Raw genomic sequence first — 12,361 nt, 5'->3', positions numbered from 1 at the left:
TAGTTGACCACGATGGGGCTCGAACCCACGATCTCCTGATTCGTAGTCAGACGCCTTGCCATTGGGCCACGCGGCCAAACCGATTTTAGCAAAGACTGCTTCAAATGCGTATACAAAAGCAAAGCAAATTGTGTACAGATTGAATGAAAAGCTCTCCACAACTCGAGAACTGACTTCAGGTCCTCTCAAGTCAAGCACTAGTCTCAAATCTCGTCGTTCTTCTTAGAGCATCGATTCAGGAGACGAAGGAGACAGAGAAGGGAGGTTGGAGTTGCGATTCGAAGGGTTCGAAGGACAGTGTGTGAGGTTCTTCGCTCTCTTTTACAAAACTACTCATCAAGGATTGCCAACTGTCGCGAGGTGTCGAATCAAAGCGACACCCGCAGAGTTGACAGTCTCAGAGGAAAGTGAGTGAACGAAAGCCTCTCTGAGAAACGAAAACTTGGATTACTTTCACCAGTCACTTGCCGAACTTCCTGCCCGACTTCCTCCAAGCCGGCACGACAGACGATTAGAGTTCACGGCGGAGGACGTTCGGACAATTTGACCGAAATTGGTCCTTCGGAACTCTGGCATTTCGCGCGCAAAACTTAAAATCGCAAGTTGAACCACAATCACAAACATGCTTCGACCTTCGACTGTTCCCATGCGACAGCTTCAGGCAACAGCAACAAGGAGAGCGTATGCCAGTCGACCTCATCCTCTCGCGACTCGAGTAACCCCGAAAGGTCCGATTCCAGCTGGTCAAACTCCGCCTCATCTCAAGCCGAAAGCGCAGAGATTCAGTCCATTGACTCTTGTACTCCTCGCGACTCTCACTGGGTCAACAACGTATGCGCTAGGGAGGAGGGAAGCGAAACAGAATGATCAAGAGGTGGGGAAGTTGAGCTGGAAGGAACCCACGAGGGAAGGGTTCAATCAAGCGTTAGAGGAGCTCAAAGCTTACTTCCCCGAAGACTGTATCGCGGAAGACCAAGCCTCGTTGATTGCTCACGGTTGGAATGATTGGGGTGAGTTCTCTCTTTCATCGCTTCTCGAAGCTCGTCTGAGGCTGACAGAGACGCTCAATAGCTGCTCATGGTCCTACTGGACTACCGGGAGCGATCGTATATCCAAGGTCGACGGAAGACGTCGTCAAAATCGTCAAAACTGCATCCGCGAATTCGATTCCTCTGATTCCTTACTGTGCCGGTACTTCGCTTGAAGGTAAGTACCCGCTTCTCCCTGTCAGAACAACACTGACGGTGATTACTTCCATCAGGACACACGAGCGCTCTCGGTTACCCTGGTTCAGTCGACGCTCTTCCCGAGGGTCACTCTCAAATCCCTCTCGAAGAACTCAAACCCGGCCTAGCGATCGTAGTTGACTTCGCAGAGAACATGAACCAGATCATTCAGATCAACAGTGAGTCTCCCTACCATCTTCGTTCTTTCGCAGGAAAACAAGCTCACATCTCGTTTTATGGCCGAACAGGCAAGGATCTCGACGCGGTCGTACAACCTGGTGTCTCGTACGACGCACTCAATGCTGAACTGAAGGAGCGAGGTATCCCGCTATTCTTTCCCGTCGATCCTGCGCCGTGAGTACGGTCTGTTTTCTCGAAACTTTGCGGAAAGCTAATTTCTTTCTACTGGCGAGTAGTGGAGCTCAGATTGGAGGAATGATTGGAACTGGTGCGAGTGGGACGAATGCAGTGCGGTATGGAACGATGAGGGACAACGTCCTAAAGTGAGCTTCGCTTCCTCTGAAGCCATCACTTGCTTGGAAGGTTGAAGCTTACGAGATCTCATCTCAGTCTCACGGTCGTGTTACCGAACGGAGAAGTCGTGAAGGTAGGTCTGTTTCACCTCTTACGTAGTTGTCCTCGACTGACCTCGCTGAATTTCGATTCATCAGACTCGTCAAAGAGCCAAGTGCGTGGAATTCATTGTCAGCCTCGACGTATCTACTACCTAAGATGCTGACGATGGCTTCTGTCGACAGGAAATCGAGTGTCGGACCCGACTTGAGTAAATTGATCATCGGATCAGAGGGAATTTTCGGAATCGTAACCGAAGGTATGTCGAGCTACTCACTGCTGAGCTGTCTGTCCCCTGCAGTACGAGCTATCTGTATCAGAGACGGACTCAGCACCCCGTCGAATTCAACGCGCGAATCTGACTCCGAGCTCTATCTTTCCCTGCAAACAGCTACCCTGAAACTCGCCCCTCTTCTCCCCTCGACCGTCGCCGTCTCATCGTTCCCCTCGATTCAAGCTGCGGCCGATGCAGCACGAGATCTCGTTCAACAAGGAGTTTCGGTAGCTTGTATCGAATTGTTGGACGATGTCATGATGAAAGCGGTGAACGTTGCGAGTGATAGCAAGTCTCGAAAATGGGAGGAGAAACCAACGTGAGTCCTCTCATGTCGTCGATCGCCATTCTCGCTGTACCGGTTTTGACTCTCGGATTCTCCTCCTTCGTCCGCAGACTCTTCCTCAAATTTAGCGGACCGAGGGAGCAAATCCAAAACGATGTCAAACGAACAAAGACGATCACTCAATCGAACAAAGGATCAAATTTCACCTTCGCGAAAGACGACCTCGAGGCGGAACAAATCTGGTACTCTCGAAAGATTGCCCTCTGGTCCGCTCTCCAATACAGACCCGGCGCTCGATGTTGGACGACCGACGTCTGTGTTCCTCTCAGCAAGTTCCCCGACTTGATCACCGAGACAAAGCAAGATATCGACGGAACTGGGATCTGTGGACCGATCGTTTCGCACGCTGGAGACGGAAACTTCCACGCTTTGTTACTCTTCTCGGATGATGAGGAGTTGAAGAAGGTCGAGGGACTCGTACATCGAATGGTCGAGAGAGCACAAGCGATGGATGGAACTTGCACAGGAGAACACGGAGTCGGAATCGGTAAAAAGGTAAGTTTGTCTCGTTCTCGCCAAAGCTGTCCGCTCCTCGTACGACACTAACTTTCGACTTGACGTGCTTCTTCAGGCATATGTAGAGAACGAGCTTGGAGAAGGAACTGTCAACCTGTTGCGAAGTCTGAAAAAGACTATCGACCCTCAGGGTATCATGGTGAGATCTCCCTCTTTCGTTCATTTCTACGAGCGACACTGAGGCTAGACCTGCTTCTTGTGTCTGTAGAACCCGGGTAAACTGATCCCGAGCGAGAAGAAGCGCGACTGATTATACGAGTTCGCGCTCGAAAGATGGCAATTCCCGTTTTTTGTCCCATATTCTCGTTCTTTTTTTGCAGTAACACGAACTGTTGTACTTTGTCGAGAAAACGCGACCATCCGAGAGAGGATCGAAAGTCGTCAGACGACTTGGGAATGAGCATATCGCTCAACAATTAGCGAGCTTGTGAATCGTGCTCCCTTTCCCTCAACATCTTCCGACCCATTGGACTCACACGCGTACAACCACAATCAACCACTTGTTCGATAGACATCTATCCAGTCTATCGAAGTATCGAGCCAGATTCGCCCTCTCGATACATCATTCTCCTGACTCATCCCCGAGCACGCTAGCGTACGACACTTCGCTCACCTCGCTCAACTCTACCCGATCTACATATCCGATATCATCTTCCTCAGCAGACCGATCCTCCTCAGCGCGTTCGAATTTCCCATCTTCCCCCCATTTGGAACTCGATCTCCCTCCCTCCCCCTCCCTTACTCCCACGACTGAAGCACTCGGAGGACCAGCGATAGATAAGAGAGGGCTAGATGCCCAGTACTAGGAATAACGAAGGTCTCGCACGCAGGGATCCTCTTCACGATCGAGAACGACAATTAACCCGAACTGGTGGGACCTCAACTCGACAATCGCAGGGAGGAGTGGGGAGGAAGAGTCATGTAGAGGACGATGAAGATCGGATAGGTCCCTACTTGATCGGGGAGGAGATTGGAAGAGGCTCCTTCGCCACCGTTTATAAAGGCGAGAGATATGTGAGACTTTGCTCGCCCTTCCCTCGCTGAATCTTTGTACAATTGCTGACGATTCCACGACTTCTTAAGGATAATGGAGCAGCAGTCGCGATCAAGTCTGTCATTCGAAGCAAGCTCACGACGAAACTGTTGGAGAACCTCGAATCGGAAATTTCGATTCTCAAACGGATCACTCACCGCAACATTGTCGAGCTTAAGGATTGTCTCGTAAGTCTCCGTTAACAGTGTACTTTGATATACATAAGCTGACGTGAGTGACTTGCGTGCTCGCTCAATTCAGAAAACCGACACTCACATTTACCTCGTGATGGATCTCTGTACGGCTGGGGATCTCGCGCTCTACATCCGCAAACGAGGAGATCTGCCATCTCTCGAAGCATCGAATCAGGGTCTGTTACCGGAAAGGAGCTCGTCTCGTGAACTCGATCCGAAGAAAGTCTTGTATCCTCACCCGAAGGAAGGAGGTTTGAACGAGACGATCGTCCGTTGTTTCTTGGATCAGCTCGGTGAGTCTCACCTGTCTTCTCTTCACAATGGATAGCGGTACTGACGGGCTGAACGTCATCTACTAGTCGATGCTTTACGGTTTCTTCGAGCTCAAAACGTTATTCACCGAGATATCAAACCTCAGGTAAGTTTTCTCGCTTCCCGATGCACTCTCTTTATCCACATCGAGCGATACTTACGATTCAAGGACCTGTATAGAACCTTCTACTACAACCAGCCTCGGCAGAAGATCTCGCAGCTGGACACCCTCCCGGAATTCCAGTCTTAAAAGTTGCCGACTTTGGGTTCGCTCGGTGGCTACCATCTCAGAGCATGGCTGAAACTCTTTGTGGATCTCCGTGCGTTGGATCTTGCTCACTCTTTCGTGACGAAGCGTCACGTACTGAGTGTTCTTGAGATTCCTCCGCGCAGGCTCTACATGGCTCCAGAAATCCTTCGTTACGAGAAGTACGACGCGAAAGCCGACTTGTGGAGTGTAGGAGCGGTCTTGTTCGAGATGAGTGTCGGGAAACCTCCTTTCCGAGCTCAAAACCACGTCGAACTTCTACGGAAGATCGAAAGAGGAGAGGACAAGATCAAGTTCCCTGACGAGAAGAAACTCGAGGAAGGATCCGACAAGACGCCGACGAAAGTCTCTCCCGATATCAAGGCGCTCATTCGTCGACTCCTGAAGAGGAAACCGTTGGAACGAATGAGCTTCGAAGACTTCTTCGCCGAATCGGTTCTCGTCGCGGCGGCAGGTTCAGCCGCTCACCTCTCACCTGCGAGCTCTGTCTCGGCTCGACACGACGCAAAGACCTCTGCGACTCAACCTCCGACTGTTCCTCGAGCCGTCGCTCGTCAAGGTCCTCCGATCGTTCCACCGTCTTCGGTTGCTTCAGCAGCTTCCACCGCTCGCGGCGACGAGACTACTTCGACACGCGCGTCGGGATCTCCCGCAGGCGCTCCTCCGCCGCCCTCTTCAGCGACAATCACTCGAATCCAAACTGCCCCGACACCTTCTCCCGCTCCTTCTACCCATTCCCGAATTCACTCGTATGGCGATCAAGAACCTCCTCCTTTCGCTCGACGAGGCAGTACAGCCGCGTCCCCCCCTCTCGTCGCCGGTTCAGCGCAAGGTTCAGCTCCTCCCGTTCGACGGACAGCAAGCTACACGCCTCGGTATGGCAGTTCGGCAGCCGAGATCGATCGAGCGGCTGCGCCGACACCTCCAGCGTCCGATGCACCGAAGATTCGAGACTATGGACTCGGGATTCAACGAGCGGTTTCTCGACAACAATCTATCGATTCGACTGTCGAAACGACTACAACAACACCACCTTCAGCGATTGAAAGGTTCAACTCGTCAAACAGCAGATCTGTGAACGAATCGATGGAAGGGTCAAACGATTCAGTGCTCGGAAAGGATTACGTTGTCGTCGAGAAGAGAACAGTTGAGATCAACGCTTTAGCTGATGGTCAGCTTGTCCCTTCTCCTTCTTGAGCTGAACACTACTGACTCTCATTATGTGCGAATTTAGAACTCGCCAACTTGCCAAAGCGAGAAAGTACGATCGCTCGACGTCCTTCTCGGGCTTTCATGTCGAGGCCTGTCAGCTCAATGGGTGAAGCGAACGTCGCTACTTCATCCTCCCCTCCTTCCTCGTACCCTGTTACAACTGATCCTTCGACAACGCCGCCCTTCGCGATCCCTCGAACGGCTCAACCGACTCCTCATCATCCTTACTCGATCTCTTCTTCTCCTCGACCGCTTTCCTTCCTTTCGAGCTCTCCTAGGAGTATCCCCGCCATCGAAAGATTCCCTGGGTCTCCTCTGGCTCTCGTCGGTAGTCCATCCGCCGCCCTCGCGAAAGCGTTCAGCAACTTGTCGTCGCTCAAACTGTTCGGAAGTCCAACCGATGGGATCCTCGTTCGCCGTCGTTCAGCCCGCAAGCCGATTCCTCGATCGATGACCCCTGCCGCCGTCGACCCGGAGGAGGAACGAGTGTTGGCCGATCTCGAAGACATCGCTCAGAAGGCTCTCGTTCTCTTCGAGTTCGCCGATACGAAAGTCTTGCAGATCCTCCCGCCAACTCCTTCGAGCTCGACTTCCCTCGGTACTCCTTCCTACTTCTCCCATCTCGCCGCTCGCGAACAAGCAGCCTCGAACCCATTCAGCGCGATTCCGACGAGCCCTTCGATGCGACGTGGATCTTCTTCCTCGAGTGATCGACCTCTCGTCATGGCTTCGAGCGCAAAGGCGGAGGTCCTCGCGGCAGAAGCGTTGCTCCTTTATCTCAAAGCCCTCGCGTTTCTCGGGAAAGGGATTGAACGAGCAAGACGGTTCTGGGCTTCTCGTCCTTCGGACTCTGCTGCTGCTAGTACCGACTTCAACGAAGGTGAGTGTTTGAATCGTTCAGATACAAATTTAGTTGACTTGGTACTGACTGTTTTTTCAAATTCTCAGCTGTTCAATGGTTCAGACAACGATTCAACGAATGTTTCGACAAAGCCGACTTTGCGAAGAATCGGTCGCAAGAGGAGATTCCTGATTCTGCTGCGTTCGCAGAGAAGCTCGTTTACGATCGAGCACTCGAACTAGTCAGTCTCATGCTCATAGCTCCCGCGTGCCGCAGACTGACTTAGCCCTTTCCTGTTCTCCCAGTCTCGAGCAGCAGCGGTCAACGAACTTCGTGGCGAGAATCCCGGCGATTGCGAGACGGCCTACGAGACGGCTCTCTGGTTACTCTACGCCCTCCTCGACGAGACGATGTCTGCTCAAGATGGAGGACAAAGCTCCGAAGATCGCACAACCGTCAACAGATTCGTCTCCTCAATCCGAGCACGCCTCGAAGCATTGAGGAAGAAGATCGCCGTACCTCAAACTTCTTCCTCTTCGGCCACTGTTTCATCGACTTCGACCCCTGTACCCTCTACTTCTTAACTTCTTTCCCCGCTCTCTCCACTGTACAACTCCGACCAGGCTTCCCTACTTATCTTTGTTACTCTACACCTCTAAACCCCTTCGAAACACAAACAAATTCGTTGAACGAAATCTCCTCAAATCTCCGTTCCCGTTCTTACTCTGTTTCTCTGTCTCGTTCTCTCTCTCTTCCTCACGTATCTAGAAACTCTCCAAATTAGTACTTCACTGTCTCCCGTGCGCTCTTTTCTGTTCAGTTCTCCACTACTTGTCGTCAACATTTCTTTCTTTGTTTTCGTTTCGTTTGCTTCTCTTCAATCCATGTTGGCTTGTATCATCATTCGTTTTCACTTGTCTTTTTGTTCTTCTTTCTCTCTCGAAACGCATTACTCTCTTAAGTGTCACCGATTCCTCAGAGCGAAAGCGCGAGAAAGAAGCGAAACACTACTTTTGCGATTGAATTGCGGAATTCTATTGACAAGGGGAAGCGAGGAGGGACGACGGGAGAGAGAGAGAGACGAGGAAGAGGCGGCAGAGAGAGTAGTAACACGCTAAGGGGGTGGTGGAAGGAGGACAAGAGGAAGTCGAGAGATAGAAGGAAATATTCACAAGAGGAGAAAGAAGAAGTCCCGGTCGATCCCGCAAGAAGAGAAGCGTCATCGGGAAAAGGTAAGAAGAAGAAGAAAGTTGCGTCTGTACAAGAAAGGGAAAGGGAAAGAGCGGGGAAAAGGAGAGTTTCGTCTAGTAAGGGAGACGACCTTCTGCTTGTAAGAGTTTCTCGACTGTAATCGGGGTCAATCGGGGTCAGTCTTGTCGCGACGGACAGAGAGAAGAGAGAAGGAGAACGAACTAGTGATGAGATGTTTCGAATTCGCGGTCGAGTATTTACGGAGGTTGATGAAATGGATTGCGGTTTCGTCGTACACTGCTTCCCTCTGCGATCCAACGGACCACCTGAGAGCTTGTTGTACTACGTAGTTCGAGAACGCTCCCGAGAGCATGCTCTTGATCGCCGAAGAACCGTCCGGAGCAGGAGTGAGCAGTTCGTCGATTAGGAGTCGACGTTCTTCGGGAGTTCCGTGCATGATACATTTCTCGACGACGTTCGAGGCGAATTTTTGGTGGGCCAGGGCGAGGACTTGACCGTAGATGACGGAGATGACGTGAGAACGATCGATGGTTTCTCCTTTTTCAATCACCCATTGAATCACGTACTGTGAATCGTAGAGAGCATGGAGTCAGTGTCTCTCTGCGAGAACAACTCAGAGCAAGATTCACGACTCACGTTTCCATATTGATCTTGAACGAGTTGTTGAGTGAAACGATGAAGTTCATCGAGGAGAGCACGAGATTGCGAAGTCGGACAGTTCTCAAAGATTCGTTGAAGGACTCGACATCCGTAAGGGTGAGTAGCGAGACCGTGAACTTCTCCCAAACAGGCGTCGGTGACGAAGAAGAGATGTTCGGGAGGAACTCGTTCGAGAGCGCGCTGTTTTCAGACAAACCGGGACGATCAGTCAAGGCTCGAAGCGCAGAAACGGGTGGAGTGAGACTCACTTGAACGACGTGGTTACTTTGAGCGTCTCGAGCACATTTAATGACGTGACCTTCGAGCTCTCTGACGAGACGCACTTGTTGGTCGACGAGAACAAACTCGAGAGCCTATCGATAGGGAAGTTCGAATCAGTACATCGCGAGCTCGTGACTGATCAGAATCGAGACCGACCTTTTGAATGACTCGACATCCGTACATTTGAAGCGACAGAGGAAGAACGTGACCCTCGAGGACTTTTGCCATCGCGGTTCTTTGAGCTTGATCTCCTTTTTCGAAGAATTTTTGGATGACGTCTGTGAACAAGACACGACGAGACACAGGCACGAGACAGAGGGAGTGAGGAATGAGGGTCAGAGTCAGTTACGATGTAAACGGTAATGGAAAAGCGAGAGAAATGAAAAGTAGCTCACAATTGGCGAAAACGTCGGTCGAAAGCTGCAACATACTCGGCAAGATCTCTTGGAAGACCATCGCTTTCTCTTCGGTCGTCGCAAAATCCAATTTTGTCTGAATGTGCCTCGAACCGAGTTGATCTCCACTGAATTCGACGATATGACCAGCGAGTTCCTGTCAATCACGTTACGGATCACGTATCAGCTTCACCGTCAGGTAACGCAGATGGAGTAGCGAAGGGACTGACGGCGAGACCCCAATCGTGAACTCGATTCATCCTGAATTCTTCGAGTAAAGGACTCCTCATATGACGAACCTCTACCGGGGCGAACCCAGGAACAGCGACGTAACCAGGACCAGCCGGACCAGGAGCGATATATTCTTGACCACGAACCGTTCTTCCGGTAATGATTTGATGTTGTTGACCGAATTGAGGAGCTGAAGGTCCTTGTCCTCCTCCTCCTCCATTTCCGTAGATTGGAGCTTGTTCGGGAGGAGGAGGGGGAGGGGAAGTACTGAATCGAGTTTGACTGGGAGCGGAACTGAGAGGAGGCGGAGGAGGAGGGTAAGCAGCGGAGAGACCGGAAGGTTGAGGTCCGTTCGCCGCGTAGGAGAAGGAACCTTGACGGGAAGGAATCGCTGAACCAGGTCGAGTGAAATCGGGAGGGAAACCGAAGGGCGGCATCGGGAGACCCCAACCAGGGACTTGACTGTTGCGAGGCAGTCGAAAGGAGAATCAGTTGAAGAATTCTCGAAGAAAGTGAAACTTTGGATCACTCACATTGAATCTCGACGAGCGAGACCTCCGCTCGCGTAGCAAGGAGGAGGAGGACCGAAAGGAGAGATAGGGGAGTAAGGTTCCGGATGAGAAAGGTAAGGAGAAGCAGGAGAAGGTAAAAATTGAGGTTGGAATCCATTCGAATTTTGTCTCGTCGGAGGTCCTCTCGGTCCGTGATCCATTCCGTTCCCACCAAATGAATCCGACGAGAACCCTTGGTTGACGTGAGGAATCGAGTTCTTCCTTCCGCCAAGGTTTAGACCTTTTCCTCCAGCTCCTCCGTTTCCGAGATTCATCCTTCCAACTCCGAACGCGAGGTCGTCTGGCGAGAATTGATCTCCTCCCGGTCCGTACTGGTTGTAGAATGGTTCAGGAGAAGGTTGAGGCATGCTCGAGAACTGTTGGAAGTAAGGAGGGCCGAGAGGAGGAGGAGATGGATCGGGAGGTTGGAAAGGATAAACATAAGGTTGACCCGATGGAGAACTCGACAAATCGACACTGATTCCTCCTCCTCCTTCAGTAGCTGTACGAGGTTCCAACGACGAGAGGTGAAGAGATCCAGCCGCTCCTTTTCCCGAAGTCGTTCCAACCGTCGTAGGATCCGACGAACTCGAATGAGTAGGCGATACTTCTCGAGAGCTTGACGAAGTCGAAGTACCAGCTGAATGCGTGGGGAGATGAACTCGGAGCGAATCGTCCATCGCGGGGGAGGGGGAAGGAGAACGAAGCGCGGCCGAAGAGAGCGTCCCAGTCGAAGTCGGAGGTGGTAGTCCAGTCGAAGTGTAGTCCTATTTGAGTGTCAAGTTGGAGGGGAGAAAGAGGAGGAGAAGCACATGTTGCGTCAGTTCAAAACATTCCCAAAATTTCGGGATGAGTCCGAAGAAGGACCCCGAGCACCGCTCTCGAACAAGAAGAAAATTTGCTCCACTCCGAGGTCAGCTGTTCGAGTCAGGACCTCTTCCGTTCCTCCAACCTGACTTCATCCGCAGCCGCATGGGGGTAAAAGAACGAGAACAAGGGGGGAGGGAAATAGGAGACAAGGGGAACTGAGAAACGATCTTAAAGCGGTGAAGAGACTTACAAATGAAGCATGTTTACTCCTTTGACCCGAGGTAGTCTTCTCGAACGCACTCGGCCAATCCGAGGACGACCTCTCCTCGTTCTTCTCCGCCGAAACGCTATCGATCGATCCCGTCCCCCATCTCTCCCTCGGTTCCTTCTTCAACGCCGCTCCAAACCCAAACACTTCTGCTCCAATTACCAACGAACCACCAGGAGTTCTCTGTCCATCTCCATTCGGCGTCGTAACGTGGTTTCGAAACGCACTTCCGAAATGCCGACTCGATTCGACTGCCGGAACACTACGAAGTCCTGCTGGAATGTTCCCGAACGCGGGAGGAGGGAGTTGACCGAGGGAGAGACCAAGGGAGCCTTTCGTAGAGGAGAGAGGATCGTAGGATTGTCGTCGAGGTAAACCGAGATGACGGGGGTTCACTCCTATCGGAGTCGTGGTTTTCGCTGGAGCCGTATCCATTTATCTTCTAGGATTCGACAATCTTGGATTCTATAGAGTGAGAACGGCCGAGAGAGACGAGGGAAAGAGGGAACGGCGGGTCAACGAGCTGCCGAAGAGTGGGGGGAACATGAGACGTGGGTCTCACAAGTTGCAGGTATATAACGGGCAAACCGAGTCTGATACTCGTCTTGATTGTCACGAGTGATGTTATTCGAAGGGTGAGAAATCAGAAAGCGATGACGGCTTGGAATTGAGCGGATGAACTTCGGATGATCTACGGTTGGTCACAGGACATTAGTCAAATGCATCCGAGGATATTCCGTAGCTTCCCATGGAGTCCGAAGAGGGAGAGAGCTTACCACGTGAAGTTGATTTTCGTAGAGATGAAGAACAAAAGATTACTTCTTTCTCGCTGATTCTGCTGTTCTTTGCTGGTAGAGAGTAGCCGAGAGCTATTGAGTTGCGTCTGAGATGCTAGAGGTCGTTCCTTGAGGGCTCGAATGGAGGTGATTCGCGGTTGGAAAGGGGAGAGAAGGGAGTTTCGGAGACGGGAAGATGAAGGATGAAGGATGCAAGAGTCGAATGGGATGCTATGTACAGATGCCGTATGTACAAAATGATATGCTGGGACTGCGATGTAGGTCGATGGAACCCTCTGATCAAGTCGGGAGTGGGTGGAAATTGTCTGAGAGGGAAACGACTCATCCGTCCGGGATTTGAGGGCTCTCATTGCTTTCCAGCACCCTTCGACTTGCGACAGT

At 51.6% G+C, this 12,361-nt stretch overlaps 3 protein-coding genes across 3 annotated transcripts; 2 read left to right on the top strand and 1 right to left on the bottom strand.

Moving 5' to 3' along the window:
- Positions 1 to 622: 622 nt before the first annotated feature.
- JCM6883_001025 (FAD-binding oxidoreductase) lies at positions 623 to 3,185 on the top strand (the record flags this gene model as incomplete). The annotated part of the gene is made up of 12 exons (XM_076630033.1): positions 623 to 1,010; positions 1,072 to 1,206; positions 1,262 to 1,405; positions 1,475 to 1,580; positions 1,643 to 1,729; positions 1,797 to 1,833; positions 1,898 to 1,914; positions 1,985 to 2,058; positions 2,191 to 2,392; positions 2,470 to 2,914; positions 2,991 to 3,074; positions 3,144 to 3,185. The coding sequence occupies 12 exons, from the start codon at positions 623 to 625 to the stop codon at positions 3,183 to 3,185; spliced, it is 1,761 nt and encodes a 586-aa protein (XP_076490198.1).
- A 542-nt stretch (positions 3,186 to 3,727) lies between these two features.
- ATG1 (serine/threonine protein kinase ATG1) lies at positions 3,728 to 7,379 on the top strand (the record flags this gene model as incomplete). The annotated part of the gene is made up of 9 exons (XM_076630032.1): positions 3,728 to 3,949; positions 4,019 to 4,156; positions 4,230 to 4,455; positions 4,522 to 4,580; positions 4,655 to 4,794; positions 4,868 to 5,913; positions 5,977 to 6,834; positions 6,903 to 7,036; positions 7,101 to 7,379. 9 exons carry the CDS (start codon positions 3,728 to 3,730, stop codon positions 7,377 to 7,379), a joined length of 3,102 nt encoding a protein of 1,033 aa, XP_076490197.1.
- Positions 7,380 to 8,099: 720 nt separating this feature from the next.
- On the bottom strand, positions 8,100 to 11,618 carry JCM6883_001023 (Pumilio-family RNA binding repeat-containing protein; the record flags this gene model as incomplete). The annotated part of the gene is made up of 9 exons (XM_076630031.1): positions 8,100 to 8,140; positions 8,209 to 8,572; positions 8,644 to 8,847; positions 8,916 to 9,020; positions 9,085 to 9,206; positions 9,324 to 9,480; positions 9,554 to 10,016; positions 10,088 to 10,872; positions 11,166 to 11,618. The coding sequence occupies 9 exons, from the start codon at positions 11,616 to 11,618 to the stop codon at positions 8,100 to 8,102; spliced, it is 2,694 nt and encodes an 897-aa protein (XP_076490196.1).
- Positions 11,619 to 12,361: the final 743 nt, after the last annotated feature.

The sequence above is a fragment of the Sporobolomyces salmoneus genome (assembly GCF_050403485.1).
Source record: "Sporobolomyces salmoneus JCM6883 DNA, S_salmoneus_JCM6883_v1_ctg7, whole genome shotgun sequence".
Taxonomy (NCBI): domain Eukaryota; kingdom Fungi; phylum Basidiomycota; class Microbotryomycetes; order Sporidiobolales; family Sporidiobolaceae; genus Sporobolomyces; species Sporobolomyces salmoneus.
The sequence above is the reverse complement of the archived record's forward strand: the minus strand, read 5'-3'. Positions and strand labels throughout refer to the sequence as shown.